Below are 23,713 nucleotides of genomic sequence, written 5' to 3'. Positions count from 1 at the left end.
ATGTCAATATTGGAATCCCCCCTACTTTGTTCTTTTTTTTTTTCCCACAGTAACAATTTTATTAGGAAATGTTTTAAAATTTTTATTGTTATTCAATTACAGTTGTATGCCTTTTCTTCCCATCCCTCCACCCGACCCCCGCCGAACCCACCTCCCTCCCCCACCTCCACCCTCCCCCTTGATTTTGTCCATGTGTCCTTTATGGTAGTTCCTGTAATCCCCTCTCCCCACTGTCCCCTCCCCACTCCCCTCTGGCTATTGTTAGATTGTTCTTAACTTCAATGTCTCTGGTTATATTTTATTTGTTTTTTTCTTTTGTTGATTACGTTCCAGTTAAAGGTGAGATCATATGGTATTTGTCCCTCACCGCCTGGCTTATTTCCCTTAGCATAATGCTCTCCAGGTCCATCCATGCTGTTGCAAAGACTATAAGCTCCTTCTTTCTCTCTGCTGCATAGAATTCCATTGTGTAAATGTACCACAGTTTTTGGATCCACTCATTTGCTGATGGACACTTAGGTTGCTTCCAGTACTTGGCTATTGTAAATTGCGCTGCTATGTACATTGGGGTGCATAGGTTCTTTTGCTTTGGTGTTTCAGGGTTCTTAGGGTATAATCCCAGCAGTGGAATTGCTGGGTCAAAGGGCAGTTCCATTTTTAGTTTTCTGAGGAAAGTCCATACTGTTTTCCACAGTGGCCTCACCAGTCTGCATTCCCACCAACAGTGCACTAGGGTTCCCTTTTCTCCTCATCCTCTCCAACATTTGTTTGTGGATTTGTTTATGTTGGTCACTCTGACTGGTGTAAGATGGTACCTCATTGTGGTTTTAATTTGCATCTCTCTGATGGCTAGTGATGCTGAGCATCTTTTCATATGTCTCTGGGCCCTCTGTATGTCTTCCTCCTACTTTCTTCTTCTTTCTCAAAATTGTTGAGGGTATTTGGGGTCATTCATGGTTCCATATAAATTTTTTAAATGTTTATTCTATATCTGTGGAATGTCATTGATATTGTAATAGGGATTGCATCGAATCTATAAATTGCTTTGGGTAGTATGTACATTTTGATGATATTAGTTCTTCCAATCCATAAACACAGTACACCCTTCCATTTGTTTGTCTTCCTTAATTTCTTTCTTCAGTGTTGTGTAGTTTTCTGAGCACAGCTCTTTTACCTTCTTGGTTAGGTTTATTCCTAGGTACTTTATTTTTCTTGTTGCTATAGCAAATGGGATTTTTACCTGATTTCTGTTCCCGATATTCCATTCCAAGTGCACAAAAATGCCTTCAATTTCTGAATATTGACTTTGTACCCCGCTGTTTTGCCAAATTTACTTATTAGGTTGAATAGTTTTTTGGTGGAGTCTATATGGTTTTCTATATGTACTATCATCTCATCTGTAAATAGTGACACCTTTACTTCCTCCTTTCCAATTTGGGTGACTTCTATTTCTTTTTCTTGTCTCATCTCTGTGGCTAGAACTTGCAATTCTATATTGAATAGAATTGGTGAAAGCAAACACGCTTGACTTGTTCCTGATCTTAGTGGGAAAGCTTTTAGTTTTTGCCTGTTGAGTATGATGTTGGCTGTAGGTTTCTTGTATATGGCCTCTATTATGTTGAGGAATGCTCCCTCTACTCTCACTTTGCTGAGTGTTTTTCTTATAAATGGGTGTTGTACCTTATCAAATGCTTTTTCTGCATGTATTGATATGATCATGTGACTTTTATGTTGCTTTTTGTTTATGTAATGTATTATGTTTCTTGATTTGGGAATATTGCACCATCCTTGCATCCCTGGCATGAGTCCCACTTGATCATGGTGTATGACCTTTTTAATGTATTGCTGGATGTGGTTTGCCAATATTTTGTTGAGGATTATAGTCTATGAACATTTTATTGAACAATTTTGTCTTATGTTCATCAATGATATCGGCCTGTTGTTTTCTTTCTTTGTGTGTCTTTATCTGGTTTTGGGATTAGGATGATGCTGTCCTCATAAAAAGAGTTTTGGAGTCCTCCATGTTGAATTTTTTTCAAATAGTTTGAGAAGGATAGGGGTTAGCTCTTTCTAAAATGTTTTATAAAATTCTCCTGTGCAACCATCCAGTCTAGAGCTTTTGTGTGCCAGGAGTTTTTTGATTACTGTTTCAATTTTACTAGCTGTTACCAGTCTGTTCAGGCTTTCTGCTTCTTTATTCAGTTTTGAAAGATTATATGTTTCTAGGAATTTGTCCATTTTCTGCAGGTTTTCAAATTTCTTGGCATATAGTTGTTCATAGTAATTTCTTACAATCCTTTGTATTTCTGTGGTATCAGCTGTAATTTCTCCTCTCTCATTTCTGATTTTATTTACTTGGGTCCTCTCTCTTTTTTTCTTGATGAGTCTGGTTAAAGGCTTAACAGTTTTGTTTATCTTTTCAGAGAATTTTTTGATTTTTTGATCTTTTGAATGGTTTTTTTAGTCCCTATGTCTTAATTCTGCTCTGATCTTGATTATTTCCTTATGTCTACTCACTCTGGGCTTTGTTTGTTGTTGTTTCTCCAGTTCTTGTACATGTAGGGTTAGGTTGTTTATTTGAAATGTTTCTATCTTTTTTAGGCAGGCTGTATCACTGTGAACTTCCCCTCAGGACTGCCTTCGCTTTGTCCCATAGGTTTTAGACTGTTGTGAGTTCATTTTCATTTGTTTCCAGAAACTTTCTGATTTCTTCCTTGATCTCATTATTAATACATTCATTGTTTAATAGCATGCTATTCAGTCTCCATGAATTTGAATGTTTTTGAGTGTTTTCCTTGAGGTTGATTTCTAGTTTCAAGACCTTGTCTGAGAAATTGCTTAATATGATTTTAATTTTCTTGAATTTGATGTCTAGTTTTGTGTCCTATCATGTGGTCTATCTTTGAAAATGTTCCATGTACATTTGAAAAGAATGTGTGTTTTGCTTCTTTGGGATGAAAGGTTATTGATCTCCTTTGAATAAAGTATTCTGCCTCCTAATTGTGAACTGTGACCCTAACCTGCAAGCCCTCCCACTTCCCTCTAGCTCTGTCACCTTGCTGAGCAGTCCATGATTTATCATATTGAACTGGAACTTAATTCTCATTCTAGGTTTTTGTTTCAGTGGGTGATTCATTAGAAATAGCTTCATGCTTTGAATTTAAAGGTGGATTTGTAGAGACTCTTTAATATAATGTTGCTAAGTGTTGAAGAACTTGGTGATCAACATTTGTAAAAGGTTTGGATCCACAAAAAATGCACTTGTTCATTTAATTTCTGAGCACTTCAACCAAGCATCAGCCATTAAAATTTTAAAGGCATAGTTAAGGTAGTACTTACCTTGGATTTTCCCTTTATCTGCTGAGTAGTAAACATACTGAAGTCATTACCCTAATAGTAATGTAAGCTGTTAGGTAAATGGAAATGGCACTGTAGATGATAAAAGAGAGTCAGCAGGAAACTTAAAAACTCTGAGCAATAGGTCTTAAAATCACCATATGAGACCTGAATGATTTTTCCCAGTTGGGATGAGAAGCTATTTTTCCCAGTAACAACAGAGGTGAAAAAGGAAAACACCTACCAAATCCAATTTCCACCCCTGGCCTAACATATCACCCAAACAGGAAATTATTAGAAAAAAACTCAGAAACATAAGTTTTCTGTGTTTAAAAGCACTGCCCTTGGGAGGGGCTCCCCTGCTGGACCCCTCAGTCCCCAGCCTGTGGGGCTAGAGCACCCTTACCGAGGAGACAAGTGTGAACATGCATGAGTCTGTCTGTCTGCGTTTGAATTAATTCCACATATAGATTTTTCCATAAGGAGTTCTGCACTAGCCTGAGGAAGTGAGTCTATTTTATATGACTGTTATATATCTAATTGCAAAATATAAAAATACTAGTTTTCTGGTATCACATGTCCGTGTGTGTGTGTGTGTGACATTTTCCCTTGTGAGCATGGCTCATGACAGCTAGTATCCAAATGGCACACTCTTAGGACATAGATAGGCTGTTTCGGAGCCCAGAGTCGGAGGGCACGACGTCTAAAAGAGGCAGTACCCTTGAGAAACCTTCTCCCATTGCACAGGGACTCAGCTTCATCCAGACATCACCCATACATTAACATTTAGGCTGTAATATACATTATAGAGCTCTAAAAATTAAAATAAAATGAATAGATACTTGAAATACTAGTATGTTAATTTATACTCATACAGTATTTTTCTAAAACATGTGCTTTGCACTTTTTAAAATAGTTTTGATATGATTGATGAATTAACTCTTTTGAAGGAATTTCATGTTGTTTGGAAATGGGCAGCAGCACAGTGTAATAAGGCACGTATGCTTTAGGTCAGACAGACCGGGATTTCAGTTTTGGCCCTGCTTGCTTATAAACGCAGGCAGCTGATACAAACTTACAGGGACTTCCCTAATCACGGGACTAAATATAAAGGCTGTGCAGGGCATGAAGATGAAAGAAAAAGTTAGCCTCTCAATAAGTGGTGGTCATTTATTGAGATTAAGATTTGTAGAAGACAGTAAAAAGGAATCAACTATTAGTTGAGTGGTATATCCCTGCTATGTCACACCTTAAGTGTGTTTCATGGAATGAGAAAAGGTGTTCAATGCAAAAGAGTGTCAGGAACAAATCGTTTAGTGAAACACGGAGTGGAGTGAGGTAAACCAAGTTCCTTTCCCCCACAACATTCCAGAAGTACTATCATGCAAAAACGTGAGGTGCAGTTTCTGAGGGTTCGTAGCGTCAGCCTCTCTGGACTCTGACTTCACCTTGAGGAGGAAGTGCTCCAGGGAACACAGGAATTTCTGTTCTGGATTCTTCCCTCTCTACTGCCCCTCACCTGCCTGTGTTTTTGTCAAAAATAGTCATTTCTCTCTCAGTTTTGGCTGCAAAATACTGAGTGGTTTTTATCTTGGCCAGAAGATGAGTTTCGTGGTTGGTTGATTTAGGAATGCCTTCAGTGAAACTAGACAAAACCACCCTGTGTACTTGCGATAATCTCAGTAGGATGTTTTGGGCATCTCTTCATTTTGTAGTCTTTCCCCCGATGCTATCTTCATTATGCAGTTACAGTTTCAAAACATTTCTTAAAGTGTTCTTGGTGCAGTCGTCATTTTATGTAGCTTTCCTTATTTATATGAGAGTATTCTACAGGTACAAGTCACAATGGTAACCTGAAGAGAATACAGCTAATTGCAGGTTAATTACTATTCATTAAAACATAAATTGTCAACTACCTGGTGATTAACACATATTTAATTCCTTAATTAATGTTTGTCCTAATTACTGCTACTTACAACCTGCCCCTCTGTTGGGTGGCAGCAGTGGGAAGTGAGAAGTACCTGCTACCTGCTTACAACAGGCACCTGGGCTGTAGCACCTGCTTCCTTTGGTTTAGACGTTGACTTCCTACCATTTTAACAATAGCATTTTACTCTCATAAGCACCCTCCTACTTTATTGTGTTCCTTTATTTTTAAAAAAGGATTCTGCTTCTTCCTTTCCTCTTTACCCTGGGCCCCACAATTTTCCAGAGGCCAGCCACCCGTCAACTTGTCTGGGTTCCGATTCCTGAATGCACTCGGAGAGGCTACTGGAATCCCACAGTCCCTGTCTTTCTCTCCGCCTTGGAATGCAGTTATTCTGAATCCACTCAGGCTAGGAAGGCAGTGACCTTTAATATAAAATAGCTGCTGTACAAAGAGAATAGTGCATAGGTGGCCTTGAAATCTCCTCCCACATGCCTCTCAGTAAAGGAGCTGGGCTTTGGGCGGGTGGGCAGTGACAAGAGGGAATGTGAAGATAAAGTCATGGAATGATGAGAGTCTTGTTTCTCTAGAACCTCCCTGTTAAAACAAATTTCTTAGATGTACTGAAGGTGCTGGGAGAAGATGAGGAGTGCATTCCAGCTGAGCCCTGCTCAAATTCTTTGTGCAGGGAGAACATGCCCTTTGGGGGAGGCTAAACCCAGATTTACCCTTTACCAGTCTGACATCCTTCCTGGTAAATGAGGGGTTGAGGGAATAGTAATGACTTGACCTTACCCATCTCTTCACATTTAGCTTCAACCTTTACTCCCTGAGTAGCCACCTTGGTTTCTCTGCTGTGTTTGCCTGTAGCTCATTTATTTTTCTAAGCATCACTAAAGCCACCCTGACAGAAAGCAGCTCCTCACACATTTACTGCTCAGAGACTATTTTAGATCTGAATAGGTGAGTGTTTTCCAAGTTGTGTGCCACAAATCCAAGCAGTGTTGAAGCATGTTAGTTGACAAAATGGAAAGAAGCACTGATTTTAACAAAGCTGAACACACTCTGTACTGCAAGCCATTTTGGAGCTGGGGTGTGTTTCCAAATCTCCAGGAGGGACAAATGGCAAGTACAAGTGCCCAGGTAGAATTTTGGGCATCAATTTAGGCTTTTACAGAACATCTCTTGAGTCCAGTGTTCCCTGGAGTACACTTGGGAAATACTGATATATACAAATGGAAAAACAGAACATTCCCCGACTCCATAAATTTCTTAGTTTATGGCCCTTATTCCAAGTGCAAGACAATTGAATTGCCTCCTTCCTCGAGACTGACATGGGGAATTAGATGTGGCAGTGAAATATAACTCTGTCTCAAGCAGGAAAGCTATTCTAAGCAGTTGCTCCTGTGCTCTGCATTGTTGTGCTTAAAAAAAGATAAACAGTATGTTTTAAAAACTCAGTGGGGACACAGCAAGCTGTCCATTAGCATGGACCCAGAGCTGCATTTAGAAAGTAGAATGATTCACATGATGGTTTTTCATCTTCAAAGATAATACTTCTAAAAATGTATGTATTTAAAATTTAACCTCATCTCTAAGTTTTATTCTCAGCTTGTATTTATTTGATGATCAAAGATAAGTATGTCTTCTGGTTACACTTCTTTATGGTCTGTTACTTCTGGCTTGTCAGCACTTTTGCTATTTTTTCCTCCACTCTACCTTAATTTTATTCCATGTTCCATTTTATAGAATGGGTAGTTAAGCTATGATTGGAAAAACTTGAAAAGAACATTAGTGCTTTTCAAAATTCAAAGGGAAAACAAAAAATAAAAGTGAGAAAGTCATGTTTGTTGGTCAAAAAGAAAAAAAAAGATGAAGTCATTGAAGAATGCCTTTACCTTTGGGAAAGTGGTAGGTTTTTGCTTTACTTTGGTAACATGTCCTTATAAACCAATGATTCAATATTTTATTCCTGATTTTTTAAGGTCACACAGTTTGTGGTTTTGCTTTGGCTATTTATCATTATAGAAACATTTCTTTTACTGTATATGTTTTTGGCTTTTATTTAACTCATTTGGAAGAAAAAGCAATGGTTTTTACAAAAGGGTATGATCTACTTTAACTGTTTATTTAAATCAAAACCAGGAAGGATACACTAGGTTATATATGGGAGGGCAGACATATACCATTTAATCCCCTTTGTTCTAAAGAATTGACACAAGACTTCCACCAACACATTTTCCATGGTGAGTCTTTGTATTGGTAAGCTGACTCCTTTGCTCACACATAGCAAGGGAAAGTGGCAGCAAAGAAAGCTAATTTTACTCCTCACTGAAGCAGGGAGGACCGGAGATGCTGCAGTGTTAAACAGCTTCCTGTCTCCTGTTGGGCAGGCATCTGAGGATAGCCTGGTGTCAAAGCCCTCACGGGCTAGCATCCAGCATGGCTTCTCCTGAGCAATGAGAGTCAGTGGTTAACTGGTTGTTTCTGTCGACAAAAGAATGTCCATTTAGAAAGCTTTATAAGAGTTTTATTTGAGCCAAATGTTTAAGGATATGCCTGGAAACAAGATCTCAATGGATTGAGAAGGTGCTCTGGAGAATGACAGTTTTGTAGTTCCTTTCATGTATTTAGAATCAAAGGAGAAACTGTAAGGAGGGTACCTGAAGTTCACTGGGGGTAGATTAAGGAGGTAGGAGAGAGCAAAGCGGAAAATCTCTAGGACTGAATAAAAAGAGAAATGGAGAAACACATACTTCTTTTACATTGGTGAGTACAGAGCAGTAATTAACATTTATAGCACATAGAGGTGTTAAATGCGGGCAACAAGCAAAAAAAAAGGGGTTCGTGGTCTTGTGCTCGTGTGCGTGTGGTTGTGCCTTTGAGAGGTCTAGGAAAGAAAAGTATTTTGATATTTCAAAGGCATGTTTTTTTAGATGCGTAAGAATAGTGGACAAGGCTTGCTGAAGGTAAAGGCGGACATTGCTAAGGAAGCTGTAGGCCTGGGATGGCTGCCCAGTTGGGAATTTGTGATTGGACTGTCCTGTGTGGTTAATTTTATTCACTGAGCTTGTCAGGCCTGCCATGTCCCCCTCTTCCCCCGGGCTTGTTGGGTTTATTACATAGCCCCATTTTAATTCACATTTCCTACCTGAGAGCAAATGGCTTTTCCCAAATGCCATATGGATACAGCATCTTGTCTCCTGAGATGTTATTTGTTGAGTGAGTGAATGAATATTGATCCTCTCAATTCTACATTTCTTTATGTCTGATAGCTACAAACACTATCTGGGAACCATCAGCAAAAATAAGTATTGAGTTCTTCCTTGAGTCCTTCCTGTGTTCAAGTACTTTGATAGAAACAAGGATTCAGTGAACTAAAACATGCTTATACCATAGGTTCTCATTATCCTCAGTTGTTATGTTCTGTATCCCAGCAACCACTGGACTAACAAATACTAAAGTGTTGCTTCTGTGGGAAATATGGGACTAGTTCCGCAAACATCCAGTCAAACATTTTCATCAACTGATCAATACATAACCTTATTTTATACGAGGTTCTCTTAAAGACACCTTATTTAATGAATACATATTGTTTATTCTTACCATTGAATACAGCCAACAACACTATGGCTCATGCCTGAATGAAGCTTATCTAACACATTTTCTCCCTAAAGCACATTACAGTATTCTTTCACTTAGGAATGCTGAACAGCACTTCAACACTGCACTTGGGGCCATTGTAAACAGCCACATGACCCATAAAAGGCAGAAAATGTGAACAATGTGGCATTACACAGACCGGAATAAGGACACTTGTTTACAAGAGCTGAAACAAGAAGGCAGAGCATTGCCTTGTTCAACCTCAGTTGGGAGGAGTATGTTGCACAGCTCAAATTTATGCCACTATGTGCGCATTCACAAATGACCGTGAAAGCTTTACAAGTGTTGTTTGGGAGTGTCAGATATATTAGTGAGTAGGCAAATTCACAAATACAAAATCTTCAAATAATGAGGATTAATTATATTTCCTGTCAAACCAGATGTACAAAATGGTTTTGTAAGATTGAATATTGTGTTGTGGCAAAATCAGTCCAGAATAAGATGGATGACTTTGTGATTCTGTCGTACGGAGCCACTGCTTTAGTTTTCAACTTTCTTTTTTTTTTTTTCTTTAAAATTAATTTATTTAATTATATTCAGTTACAATTGTCTGCATTTTCTCCCCATCCCTCCACCCCACCCCAGCCAGTCCCAACCTCCCTCCCCACCTCTACCCTCCCCCTTGATTTTGTCCTTGTGTCCTTTATAGTAGCTCCTGTAGACCCCTCTCCCCACTGTCCCCTCCCCACTCCCCTCTGGCTATTGTTACAATGTTTTTTTTTTTTTTTATTGATTATGCTATTACAGTTGTCCCTTTTCCACCCCTTCACTCAACTCCATCCTGCCCACCCCCTCCCTCCCACATTCCCCCCCTATAGTTCATGTCCATGGGTCATACTCATAAGTTCTTTGGCTTCTACATTTCCTACACTATTCTTACCTTCCCCCTGTCTATTTTCCACCTATCATTTATGCTATTTATTCTCTGTACCTTTCCCCCCTCTCTCCCCCTCTCAATCCCCTATTGATAACCCTCCATGTGATCTCCATTTCTGTGGTTCTGTTTCTGTTCTAGTTGTTGGCTTAGTTTTCTTTTGTTTTGGGTTTAGGTGTGGTTGTTTATAACTGTGAGTTTGCTGTCATTTTTACTGTTCATATTTTTTATCTTCTTTTTCTTAGGTAAGTCCCTTTAACATTTCATATAATAATGGCTTGGTGATGATGAACTCCTTGAACTTGACCTTATCTGAGAAGCACTTTATCTACCCTTTCATTCTAAATGATAGCTTTGCTGGATACAGTAATCTTGGATGTAGGCCCTTGCCTTTCATGACTTGGGAATACTTCTTGCCAGCCCCTTCTTGCCTGTAAGGTCTCTTTGGAGAAATCAGCTGACAGTCTTATGGGAACCCCTTTGTAGGTAACTGTGTCCTTTTCTCTTGCTGCTTCTAAGATTCTCTCCTTATTTTTAATCTTGGGTAATGTAATGATGATGTGCCTTGGTGTGTTCCTCCTTGGGTCCAGCTTCTTTGGGACTCTCTGAGCTTCCTGGACTTCCTGGAAGTCTATTTCCTTTGCCAGATCGGGGAAGTTCTCCTTCATTATTTGTTCAAATAAGTTTTCAATTTTTTGTTCTTTCTCTTCTCCTTCTGGCACCCCTATAATTAGGATGTTGTAATGTTTAAAGATGTCCTGGAGGTTCCTAAGCTTCTCCTCATTTTTCCAAGTTCTTGTTTCTTCATTCTTTTCTGGTTGGATGTTTCTTTCTTCCTTCTGGTCCACACCATTGATTTGAGTCCCAGTTTCCTTCTCATCACTATTGGTTCCCTGTACATTTTCCTTTGTTTCTCTTGGCATAGGCTTCATTTTTTCATCTACTTTTTGAACGAATTCAACCAATTCTGTGAGCTTAATAACCAGTGTTTTGAACTGTGCATCTGCTAGGTTGGCTATCTCTTTTTTGCTTAGTTGTATTTTTTCTGGAGCTTTGATCTGTTCTCTGTTCTTTTATTTGGGCCATTTTTTTTTTGTCTTGGCTTGTCTGTTACTTTAAGGGGCGGAGCCTTAGGTGTTCACCGGGGCGGGGTAAGGCTGGTTGCTGTGCTGGTTGCTGAGCTGTGATGCTGCGCTGTGACACTGTATGTGGGGGAGGGGCCAAGAGGGAGCAATGGCGCCTGCTCCACTCTCCACCCGGTTTTAGCCACTCCCTCTGCTTCCCACAATCAAATTGGGCCCCTCTGGTGCTGGTTCCTGAGTAGGTGGGCTTGTGCACGCCCTAGGCCCCTCTGGGTCTCTCCAACGACCTCTCCCGTGAGTCCGGGGGTCTGTCCTGCTGCCGCCCCAACCCCCAGGAGCGTTTTCAATCAGAGGTTTGAGGCTTTATTCCCCCCACCCCCCCACGCTGGAGCCCTGGGTTGCAGGGTCTGCTTTGGTCCCCGCCGTTTGTCAGGTTTATCTGTGTGTGAATGTGGGGCCGCTGGGTGCTACCCGCCACTCTGCCTGCCCTGTTCTCCGCCACTCTGAGTCCAGCCCTCTGGGTTTATCTGCGTGAATGTGGGGCTGCGGGGTCTGCTAGTGCTCGGACTGCCTGCGCCATTTGTCCCACACTCCGCCAGTCTCAGTCCCGCCACAGCAACTTGAGTCCTCTCCACCCCAGCTGCCCGTCTCCGCCCCTCCTACCGGTCTGGATGTATGTTTATTTTTTTATTTACTTGGTGTTGGACTTCCTTGCTATTCGATTTTCCGTCAGTTCTGGTTGTGTGAGGAGGCGCAGTGTGTCCACCTACGCCGCCATCTTGGTTCTCCTCCAGTTTTCAACTTTCTAACATAGTAGTTAGTTCCCCCTTATCTGCAGTTTCACTTTCTAAGACACCCATTACCCATGGTGAACTGTGTTTTGAAAATATCAAATGAGATCTTCCAGAACCAAACAATTTATAAGTTTTAAATAGTGTACACTTCCGAGTAGCGGGATGAAATCTGCAAATGTGCCGCTCTGCCCCACCTGGGACATGGACCGGCTCCCTGCCAGTCACCGAGTAGCCGCCTCAGCTGTTAGCTGGGTTATCAGAGAGAGACCACAGTCAGCTTTCTTATCTTTTATTATTGTTGTTAACCACTTGCTGTGCCTCATTTATAAATTAAACTTTATCATAGGTGTGTATGTATAGGAAAAAAGGCATGCGGTGTTCGGTATTATCCAGAGATTCAGGCATCCCCTGGGGGTCCTTTAGGAGGAGGGGGACTACTGTAATCACAAGTTAGGCTGGGCTAGAGAGCAGAGACATTTTTTCCAAAAATGTTTGTATTTTAGTAAAAACAACACTATTTAGCTAGAATCTTGCTAATGCCAGATAATATTGTGTAGATGAGATCTAAGCAAGGGTCAGGTTTCAATTGTCAAGTGTTATAAATTTTTAGTAGTCTAGGTTATTCTAGAAGATTTGACTGCTAAATGAGTGGGTTTTGTTTAATTTATATTTAATTTATTTTACACAGTGTTTTGAGGTTTATAAGATAATTTGTTCCTATGGTTTTGTTTTGGTACATTGCAATTATGCTTTTTAAAAAATGCCCACTTAAGTGGGCATTTAAAATACAGCCTGTGTAATGCAGTGGAAATGAGTCGTGCGAGCCAGGGTTTCTTCTCCCTGCCATTGCTGGATCCATGATTCTCACACGCAGTGACAGGCATGTTATTTTTGGCTGGGACAGACTATTGCTATTGATAAATACTTTCTTGTTGTCCGGAGTAATGGCACTTTGTTGGTGAGCCAAGCAGGAAAGCTTTCTCTTAAAGCAGGAGTCTGAATAGTAAATATTTCAGGCTTTGTGGGCCACATGGGCTCCGCGTCAGCCCTCAGCTCCACTGTTGTGCGCGTGTCACCGTCGACAATGGGTAATGAATGAGCGTGGCTGTGTTCCAATGGAACTTTATTTATGTTCATGGAATTTGAATTTCGTAAAATTCACATGTATCACAAAGTATTATTCTTTTTTTTAATGTTCTCCTAGCAATTGCAAAGTATAAAAACCATTTTTAGTGGGCAATAAAAAACAGAGGTTGAGGCAGATTTGGCCCATTGGCTATTGTTTGCTGACCCTTGTCTTACAATTTATGTTAAAACTATTGTCATATAACTGTTCCTTGCATCTACATTTCTAGGTCATACAGATGGCTACTACATTTCTTACTAAAATCTGAAAGTGAAATATGTAGAATATGAACATATATACATATACACATACACACATATGTATGCATTAAAGAATGTATATGTGGGTATATGCATGGTTGTGTATTTTACATATATGTGTGCGTGTATGTGTGTGTATATGTATATATATTCTGCATATCTAGATCCTCTTACACGTCCTAGGTCAGACACTTTGGTAACATTAAAAGTCCAGACTTGGAAGAAAATAGACCAGGAATTACACCCTGACTGTAATGTACTAATTGTATGACCTCAGAAAAATTACTCAACCTTTCCGAATCAGCCTATTCATCCTTAAAAGGGAGTTAATATTACCTGCCTCATATGGTTGACTGGGAAAAATCAGATCACATATACAAGAGATAGTTGGGACATGGATGTAGACAATATATCAATGTTTTTTGAATTGAATTTTTTCAAAAGAAAATACTTTGTGCAGCACCCTCAGGAGACCCAAGCCTCACTTCTAATACAGATTTTCAGTGTATTCTGTTCTGTTTGATAAGCATGGCCACATCCCCAATCACTTTGTTAAACCTTTCTTTTTTCTTTTTCCATCAGTGTTCTAGTGTTACTGTTTCCTCTGACCTCAATCTGTTTGTCCCTGGATGCTGGCATTTTCAGCCATTCCAAGGACTCCCACTGGGTTCTGCATATACTTGTTATACTTCACTAGAGCAATACCTGTGCTTTCAATAGAGTAGTCTCTTATTTGACCAAAGACAAAAATATTTTTTGCTTTTGAAGCTTTCTTAGTAAGTACACTGGCTAGAAAAAAGTACAAAATGGAAAATGTGCCATATAACAAGAGTTCACAACATGGAAACCTTTTTATGGGATGCTAAAATCTGTTTTTAAGAAACCTACTTCAGATAGGCCTCATCTTTGAGCTGCATGTTTTAATCCTCTTGTTTGTTGAAAACAACAGAGTAAATTTCTTAATGGCGAGATGTTAAAATCACGTTAGTAGTCAATCTAAGATTGTTCTATAGCACTTAAATTCAGATATCTTTATTTAATCATCTTTATTTCAAAATAGCAAACTTTTCATTACAAATGTACTTTTTGTAGTATGTGTTGAAACATTTATATACTAAATTACTAACTTGATGAGGCAGCTAGTAAAACTTGTACTAATAATTCCCTAATTGAAATTGCTAAGAAGGAGCTAGGAAATGGTCTTTTGAAAACCTTGCTTTAATTTTTGAAAGAAATATTGAAATTATTTCTTCAAACTTGTAACTTTCTTATGTAAAAACACCTAAGTGTGTCATGCAAAGTTTCATGTTATATATAAGTATATACATCCTGCTTATATGTACACACACACACAAACATGCCTATAAAAATTGTTTCCCTATTTTTGTTTCTACATTTAGCTGTAAGTTAGTGATAGCAACTCAAGTTGCAGAAGTTTACATTTGAAAGACTTTAAAGAACTAAAAGGTGCAGTCCATTATTCTCTTAGTGCATTTGTAATCAGATGCTGTCTCTTTTTGCTTCTTGGTATTTCTGTTGGAGGACTAAGGGGAGCTCAAACAGTCTTAGAAATAAGCATGTGATTAATTTTATTTATTAATTTTTTTATTGTTGTTCAATTACAGTTGTCCTCATTTCTCTTCCATTACTCTCCCCTGCCCTACCCACCCCCAGCCTTCTACCTTCAATCCTCCCTCCATCCTCATTGTCTTTGTCCATGGGTCCTTTATACATGTTCCTTGACTTGACCCTTCCCCTTCTTTCCCCTTTTATCCCCCTTCCCCCACCCCTCTGGTCACTGTCAGTTTGTTCTTTATCTCCATGTCTCTGGTTCTATTTTGCTCACTTGTTTGTTCTGTTGATTAGGTTCCGCTTATATGTAAGATCATATGATATTTGCCTTTCACCACCTGGCTTATTTCACTTAGCAAAATACTCTCCAGTTCCATCCATGCTGTCATGAAGGGCAGGAGCTCTTCTTTCTTTGTGCTGTGTAGTATTCCATTGTGTAAAGGTACCATAGTTTTTTGATCCGTTCATGTACTGATGGGCACTTAGGCTCTTTCCAGCACTTGGCTATTGTAAACAACGCTGCTATGAACAGTAGGGTGCATAAATTCTGCATGAGTTCAATTCTTTCAATGAGGCCTCATTGGTGAGTATCTTGCTGAGAAATTGGGAGTGCTTGTTGCAAAGTCTGTCTCTACTCTAGTAGGGACACTGCTTAAGTCCTTGCTCTGGCATGTATGAGTCTATGCTAACAGGTTGGGAAATTGGGCTGAAGGTTGTATTGGCTATGTCATAGACTTCCTGGTTGGTTTGGTAAGGAGGAGGGCACAGTCCTGTGGTGGAGAGGGAGCATAGTCATGTGAGTTTTTAATTGTTTCTATCTCTCATTTGGCTATTGTTTTCTTTTTCTGGTCTTTCATTTATTCACCAACTAAAGTATTCCTTACTTTTTCACCTACTAAAGCTTAAATTTCATAAAATTGCCTAATATTTTGAATCTTCCTAGAGCATATAGTAAATATTCTATAAATATTTGGATAATAAGACTCAGAATCTTTGACATTTAGTGATGGATGAAAAAACAGATTTAGAGATTTTAAGGTGGCTTTTCTTGGTCTCTAATTTCTTCCCCTCCCTCCTTTCTCTCTCTGTTTCTTTGGTAGGGCCATGGCCCATGCTGGTTTAAATAAAATAATGTTCATTAAATGTACACATATCAGCTTCAAAAATAGATCCACAAGAGCATGTTTACATGTACACTATAAAGATTATTCCATTTTTATGAGAAGCTTCAGCCCTTATAGTTGATAAAGTAAAAATATAACTTTCTGTAAGAAGGACAACTTCAATGGGGAAAGGGGTCTTCATCTGTTCTGTTTATGATCCATTCCAAGTGCTTGTCTCAGTGCCTAGAATGGGGATGATACTTGGTGGAGCCATGGTTTGAATGAATGAATGGGAGGGAGGGTGGGAAGAATGAAAGGAAGAAAGTTGAGAGGAAGGAATGATGGGTAAATGTTTCCTGGTTCAGCTTTCAAAATACCTTTTTCATGACCAGGGCGATGCTGTTCTTGGGTAGCTGGTAGTCGTGGACATCAGTTCTGCGAAGTGGCCATTCGGACACTACCAGCGGGCCTGTTCCTGCACTGCCTGCTGTTGCCGACCCCGTCCAGGCAGCCTGTGACTGTTTCCAGAGGGCCCTGTTTTCAGAAAGTTTTTACTCTCTGCTGCTCTCAGTGTTCATCAGCTGTTTGTCCCCACAGCTGTCCTCTTATAGACTAAATAAATTTGTAGGAATATCTCACATTAGGAATACCCCTGCATGTCTTTCTTTCTGGGTATCATCTGTGAAAAAATGGATACTAAATTTATGAACAGGACAGAGTTTTATTTCGGTTCTCCCACTGGTTGTCTTCTAGTGTGTTTTGTATTTCAGTGTGGATATATTGTGGCACGGTGTCATCCAGTCTAACAGGTGTATCTGCAGTGACTTCTCATCTAGGAGGCCACTGGAGCCCTTCCATTTGTGGCTCTGCTGATTGCTTTCTCTAACTCTTCATCTGCTGCACGAACAAATAGTGCTAGGATTGACGTGTTTGTTCAGTCAACAAATACTAGCAAAAACACCATGAAATTTGGAATCAGAAAGATTGGGTTTTAAAGTTATATCTACAATACACTCACTGCATGTTCTTGAACAATTAATTATTTGTATTTAAATCTCTTTGTTCTTGAAATAGTTAATCGCTGGAGGATTTTTGCATGAACTAATAAATAAAATAATGGTGTGGTAACTGTCTGGTGTATATAACATATTATGTAAGTAGTAGCTTATAGTTATTTTTTAAATTGCACTTTTTATGCAGATAATCGTGGAGTCTGGTACAATGGGATAGGTTCCCATGTATACTTTTGCCCGGTTTCCTATAATGGTAACAATATGCTAACTTAATGCGTGTAATATCACAACCAGAAATACTGACAGTGTTGAAATCTACAGAACTTTTTCAAATTTCTCCAGTTTTGCCTGTATTTGTACATGCCCATGTGTGCGTATTTAGTTTTATACACTTGTTTTCACTCTTTTTTTGTGGTAGAATACAAATAACATAAAATATGTTAATTATTTTTAAGTTGTATTAAATACATTCATGCACAATGTCGTGCAACCATTGCCACCATCCTTCTCCACAACTCTTTTCATCTTATAAACTGAAGCTCTGCACCCCATTAAATGGTAACGTCCTGCTCCCCCTTTCCCTTAGTTCCTGGCAAACACCATTCTATTTTTGTGTTTATGAATTTGACTTCTCTGGGTCCCTCATATAAATGGGATCATACAGTAATTGCCCTTCTGTGACTGGCTTATTTCACTCAGCATAATGTCCTCAAGATTCATTCATGTTGCAGCGTGTGTCAGAATTTCCTTCTTTTTTTAAAACTGAACAATATCCCATTGTATGTATGTACCATATTTTCCTTATTCATTATCCTCTGATGGACACTCGGCTGTTCCCATGTTTTATCTATTGTGAGCCATGCTGATGTGAACTGTACAATCTTATTACTGAGTGGGTATGTAACCACCACCACAGTGAAGATCTTCCAACATCATGAAGATGGTCTGATTCGTTCTTTTGTTCTCATGTCCCACCTGTACTTTCTCCCTCCATCCCTCGCCCCTAGCCATCACTGATCCGTCCTTCCTTTCTAAAATGTTGACGTTACATGATGTTACACAAATGGAATCATATAGTATGTAATCTTTTATGATTGGCTTTTTCATTCAGCATAATTCTCCGGAGATTCATCCAAGTGTTTGGGTATATCAGTAGTTCCTTTCATTGCTGAGTAGTGTTCCATGCTACGGATGTGCCACAGTCTGTTTAATCATTTTCCATTTGGGTGACATCCTGGCTGCTTCCAGTTTAGGACTCTTATGAATAAAACTCCTGTAAACATCTGTGTGCAGGTTTTATGTGAATGAAAATTCCATTTCTCCGGGAGTGCAATTGCTGGGTCATATTTTAAGACTCACCACGTTCATATTGCATGGGCCATGGTCTTCCCAGTGACGTGGTTTTCTTCTGTGCGCGTATGGGGGTTAAAATAATGTCATATGGACTTTTTTACTAGTAGCCTAACAGCGAACACCTTTAGATAGTCATGTTCAGAAAATTGCTACCTTCTTACTTTTTTCTCCTTTAGCCTCAGTTTCTCTGAAATCGCTCCACCATCCCAAAAATGCCATTCATTCTAAGATCCCCAGAGCATGTTGCCCCTCTTCTCTTGGCCAGCTTTTCCCACAGTCAAGCAGTTGCTACAGTCCACCTGATTTCACCACTGCAGAGATTTGTATATCGTTCTCCTCTGCCATCTGAACTTCAGTTAACATTGCCTTTTCTCTATATTATTAATAACAGTGTCTTTTCTGGAATCTTCCCTGTGAGTAGAGCCTCTACAGCCTGGTCAGAGCATCTGGTCATAGAATCCACTCAAAGGAGTTGACCAGAAAGTATGTGATCTGGAAGTCTGCAGTAATGACTTTAAGCCTATGTCTGCCAATAATCAGCTCTAAACCTTGGTATTCCCTCCTTACTGGCTGGGTTCTTCAGGTGGGGTACTGTCTGACCCCCCCGTTCACATTTACCCCCCTGAAAACTGGGTGTGGGTCTTATTTATCTTGGTAATCTTAGAACCTAGAGCATTGTCTGGAAGATATTAGGTGTTCCCTTAATGTTTGTTGGAAACATGAATGAATGAGTGAAACTACCTATCTCTCTTTTGGAGACATTTGGTAAAAGTGTGACAAAATAAGTGAATAATATAATTTTTTTTCTTAATTTTCCAGGTGATTTTTGAAGTAATAACTTCTGGACATCAAGGCTACCTTGCTATTGATGAAGTGAAGGTGTTAGGACATCCATGTAGTAAGTTGTCTTAACTTTTAAACATTCGGGTACATTGTTGGGGGAATGCTTACATTACAGACTAAGAGAAGGCGCAATAACCTGGGAGCAGTAGTCCTGCTGAGAGAGTTCCCTGACCAGTCCCAAGGTCTTGCTTTGCCAGCCCAGAAGCCCAGAAACATGTATTCTATGTGGATGTCATCAAATGTATCTCAGTGTCTTTAGAATGAAAGTCAGGAACACAGACTACTAGAATACTTTGTATGTTCAAACACCCTTACGAAGATTTTTGGATTTCCTTTTTTGAATAGTAGCATACTTTGAACGTTGAGAATCTGTGCATTTTTGTCCTAATTCTAGTATGATTCTGGCATAGTTCCAAACATAGCCTAAACAGGCCTGGGACCTGGTGAATGTGGGAAATCGACCTAAACCACCTGGGGACCCCAGCAATGGCCTGCTCTTCAGCTTTTACAAGTTAGTTCTTTAAAAGAAGGTCCAATGAGTGATAACACACACTATTGTTTTTACCACCCCATATGAATGAACAATTATTAATAGTTTGTTATATTTGCACCCGAACTCATGTCCTTAAATCAGTAAAATGTTGCAGACTGCCAGTCCTGTTTCTCCCTCACGTCCCCAGGGGCCACCACAGCAGTGAGCTTGCTGCTGCCCTTCTCTGTCTGGAAGGTTTCTACTCCACAAGCAGCAGAAACAGATGTGGCTGATTTTAGCAGAAAAGCTTTGCATTGACAGGGAGTTGGATGGCAAAAATATCACTGGGAACATTGGTGATCTACGCTCAGATAATGGGCAGGAACTGGAGGGAGGCTCTGCAGGTACAACCGTGGTGACCTATATGCCAGATAGCCGCCCACGAGGACAGGGGTGCTTCAGCCTGCTCTCCTGGCCCCCTGACCTTTGGAGAGTGTCCCTTGCCACCTGCCTGAACATTTGTCACTGTCTCTGTGCCTTTTCACCCTCAGTCTTTGGCACAAAATCCTTAGTGGGAATGTCAGGGCAGACAAGCTAAATCATGTGCTCATCCTCCTGCGGTGATCTAGAAACAGAAACTATGGCTTTCAGAGCTTCTGTCATGGGAGCCATGCCTAGCATCTACCAAGAAACATACAGGGGGGAATTTCCCAGTCCCAGAACAGAGGTTTGAGAGCTGAGCAACCAGCAAGCTGCATGTGCGCACGTGTGTGCATGCGTGCACACGCACTGTGTCTCTCACAACCACTATGTATTCGTAAAAAGAAAGAAAGTTCTGTTTACCTTTTGTAAATTCCAGTGAATGGTATCCAACTGTACAAATTACTCTGTATTCTTTTCCCCCCATTTGGCATTACATGTTTTAGATTAATCTCTGATATTCTATCATGTGAATGTACTACATTTTATTTTTTTATTCTTCTACAAACATTTGTTTCCCCCCAGTTTTTCTCCACGACCAACACTGCTGCAGCGAACATCCACGTGTGCATGTCTGGGTGCCGTGGGTGAGAGCAGGGTGTGTTCTTAGAAGCAGAATGGCTGGGGTGTAGGGCAGAAGCAGTTTTAGTTTTACTAGATGCTGCAAAATTGCTAAGAAAAGTGTCTGAGCCAGTTATAGTCCCACCAGCAATGAATGGAAACTTTATTTTCCCAATATCCTTGCTCAAAATTGATGTTGTCAGACTTTAAGTCTTTGACCAGCTGAGAGATAGAAGCTTACTTTATTTTTAGGGTCCCTGGCATTAAAGAGAAACTGGCTAGTCCATATATCCCCGAATCTCTGATGATGGTCCAACCCAAATTCACAAAAGAGAGATTATATCTAAATGGTATTAGAAATATAAGCACTGCTTTTCCTGCACGGATTGACTAGATCCTGAGACCATTCCTCGTACCAGTTACTGAGAAGCCCTGTGTGGTTGTCATCTAGTGTGGGTATCATGGTCGTCAGCTGATTCCATCCACAGGGGTTTGCTCTCTCTGACTGACCTTCGCCTGGTTACATCACTGAAGTTCAAGCACAGAAAGCATCTTGCTCGTTGCTGTAGCAGACGTTACTTCTGTAGCACATTGCATTTGCCTTTTCTTGTGTCACCACGACCAGTGAGTTCAAGAAGAATCTCTGCCCCCCCTGCCTTTTTTAAAAAGAAAATAAACAGTGCTGTACGAAATTAAAACACCAGGGCAAATTTAGTTGCTCGTAATTACCTGAGTTGATGGCCAAATCCTCAGAGTAATAGCCTTGGGCTTAGAGAACAACACATGAGGTGTTCTGATGTGCAAAAACATTGCCTCTGACTCACCTCTTCCCAGGAAATAAAAATCCAAGACGGTAATAGTGAGTGCCTACTATGTGCTGAGTGCTCCCTGTTTCTCAGAGCAAATCTAGCCACAAGGCAGGTGTTATTGCTGCCCAGGGTGCAGATGCAGTAGCCAAGGTCAAGTTTGCACCGGTCTTTTTGATGATGTATCCTGAGTTCCTTCTACATCTGGCCGCTGGCCAACAAAATAACTCCTAAGTGTAGCCTCTCCCATTCTGTAGGGTTTGAGTCTCTCCCTTCAGTCATGTGAAAAGATTTAATCCCTGCCCTTCTATCAGAGCCTTCCTGAAATGCGTCTCCTGCAGTTTTGTTCATTCCTTCCAAGCCCAGCTGCTTATGTTCATACAAAGGTGTTTATGATCTCTCCTTTGGAGAATACTGGTGCTAATACCTAATTGGGTTTGCACACTGCTGTTAGGAGACACAGAATTGCAAAACAGGCTCTGTACCGAGGTGAAATACTCTACAATAGCATTTTGAACTGTGAGCTTAAAATGGCTTTCATGATAGCCCTTCTGTAGTTATTTTTTTTTACAATCTCTAAGTTTATGGGGAAAACATGCAAATAAAGATTTTAAAGAAGGCAATAGTTCGGTCATTAAATGGAATACTTTATAGGTAATATTTTAAGAGATTTCCTATCAAGGTTTATAAATAATAATCCTATTTCATATCCAAAACTTTCCTTTTCAGAAGGTACAAACTGCTGAACTTTATTTATTTCACTCTAAGGACTCCTGTTTAGATCCATATAGGTTTATGAGTAAACATTACAACATTTTTTTAAAAGTAGCTGTTCTGTTATGAATATGTCGCTCATTAAATTGATTTTAGTCTAGTGACAGATGCAGGATCAGCTTGGAAATGTAGAAATAGCCCTGCAAACAGCAGCTCTCTGGCTTCAGACCACTTCTAAGAACACAGATAATCTTCGTGTTTGGTATGCACACTAAAAATATGTTTTGAATTTGGGTCAATAATCCTGGTAGGAGAAACTGAAGAAGCATTTTATCAGCTTCATAATGCTGTTTCCTATTTTTAAGTAGGTTATAAACTATAAATATATGGGTATTCCTATTGTTACCTTGTGGTGCTGATATATATATTTTTGTCTTATAAGCCATTCAAAATTTTAACAGGTTTATTGAGATGTAATTCATATATCATACAATTTACTAATTTAAAGTAATCTATTTAGTGGTTTTTAGTATATTTGCAGAGTTGTGTAACCAGTCCCATGATCAATTTTTGAACATTTTCATCACCCAAAAAGAACCCCGATACCCATTAACAGTCATTCTCCCCTTCCCCTGGCCCCACCCCCAGCCCGAGCCAACCACCAATCTACTTCTGTCTGTCCTCCTGTTTCATGTAAGTGCAGTCAGACAATATGCGGCCCCTTTATCTGTCTGCTTTCATTTACATAACATTTCATGTTTCATCCATGCTATGGAGCGTGTCAGTACATCATTCTTTCTCAAAGCTGGGCAATATTCTTTTGTATGATATACCACCTTTTATTTATTCATTTATGAATTGATTGTCATTCCAGTTGTTTCCAACTTTTTGCTATTATAAATAATGCTGCTACGAGCATTTATGTGCAGGCTTTTGCGTGACATTGGTTCTTAGTTCTCTTTTGTATACTTAGGAATAGAATTACTGGGTTACCTGGTAACTTTTTAAAAAAAAACTTTGAAGTCCCTTTATTTATTTGTTTATTTTACTGTAGACACTACTACAGATATCCCCTATTTCCTTCCACTTTGCCCCCACCCCCTTGGCTTTTACCACATTGTTGTCTGTGTGCATGGGCTATGCATATATGCATACTTGGAGATTATTGTGCTAAGCCAAAAAAGCCAGTCCAAAAAAGACAATACCATATGATCCCACTCATATGTGCAATCTAATTAACAAAATAAACCCGTGAGCAAAGTAAAACCAGAGACATGAATACATGGAACAGACTGACAGATCGTGGGGGGGAAGGGGTTGGGGGTCACGAAGAGATCACCTGGTAACTTTTGTGTTCAGGATTTTAAGGAAATGCATATTGCTTTTCAAATCACCTGTACCCTTTTACATTCTGAAGAGCAGAGTATGAGGGTTCCAGTTTCTTCATATTCTTGGCCAAAAGGCCAAGAAGCGATGTACCACAGTTTTTTGATCCACTCATTTACTGATGGGCACCTAGGCCACTTCCAACACTTGGCTGTTGTAAATTGTGCTGCTATGAACATTAGGGTGCATATGTTCTTTTGAATTAGTGTTTCAGGACTCTTAGGTTATAGTCCTAGTAGTGGAATTACTGGATCAAAAGGCGGTTCCATTTTTACTTTTTTGAGGAAATTCCATACTGTATTCCACAATGGTTGTACCAGTCTGCATTCCCACCAACAATGTACTATC

General features: G+C 39.8%; 1 protein-coding gene across 2 annotated transcripts in view; it reads left to right on the top strand.

Annotated features, from left to right (window-relative positions):
- PTPRM (protein tyrosine phosphatase receptor type M) overlaps nt 1-23,713 on the top strand; it is a 788,021-nt gene that overhangs the window by 296,674 nt on the left and 467,634 nt on the right. For both annotated transcript variants that reach the window (XM_045187759.2, XM_024580360.4), the window contains exon 4: nt 18,923-19,001. In XM_045187759.2, the coding sequence (XP_045043694.1) occupies nt 18,923-19,001 (79 nt within the window). The remainder of the gene's footprint in view (nt 1-18,922; nt 19,002-23,713) is intronic.

This window comes from Desmodus rotundus, chromosome 10 (genome assembly GCF_022682495.2).
Source record: "Desmodus rotundus isolate HL8 chromosome 10, HLdesRot8A.1, whole genome shotgun sequence".
NCBI classification, from domain to species: domain Eukaryota; kingdom Metazoa; phylum Chordata; class Mammalia; order Chiroptera; family Phyllostomidae; genus Desmodus; species Desmodus rotundus.
Note: the sequence above shows the minus strand (reverse complement) of the source record. Positions and strands in the feature narration are given on the sequence as shown.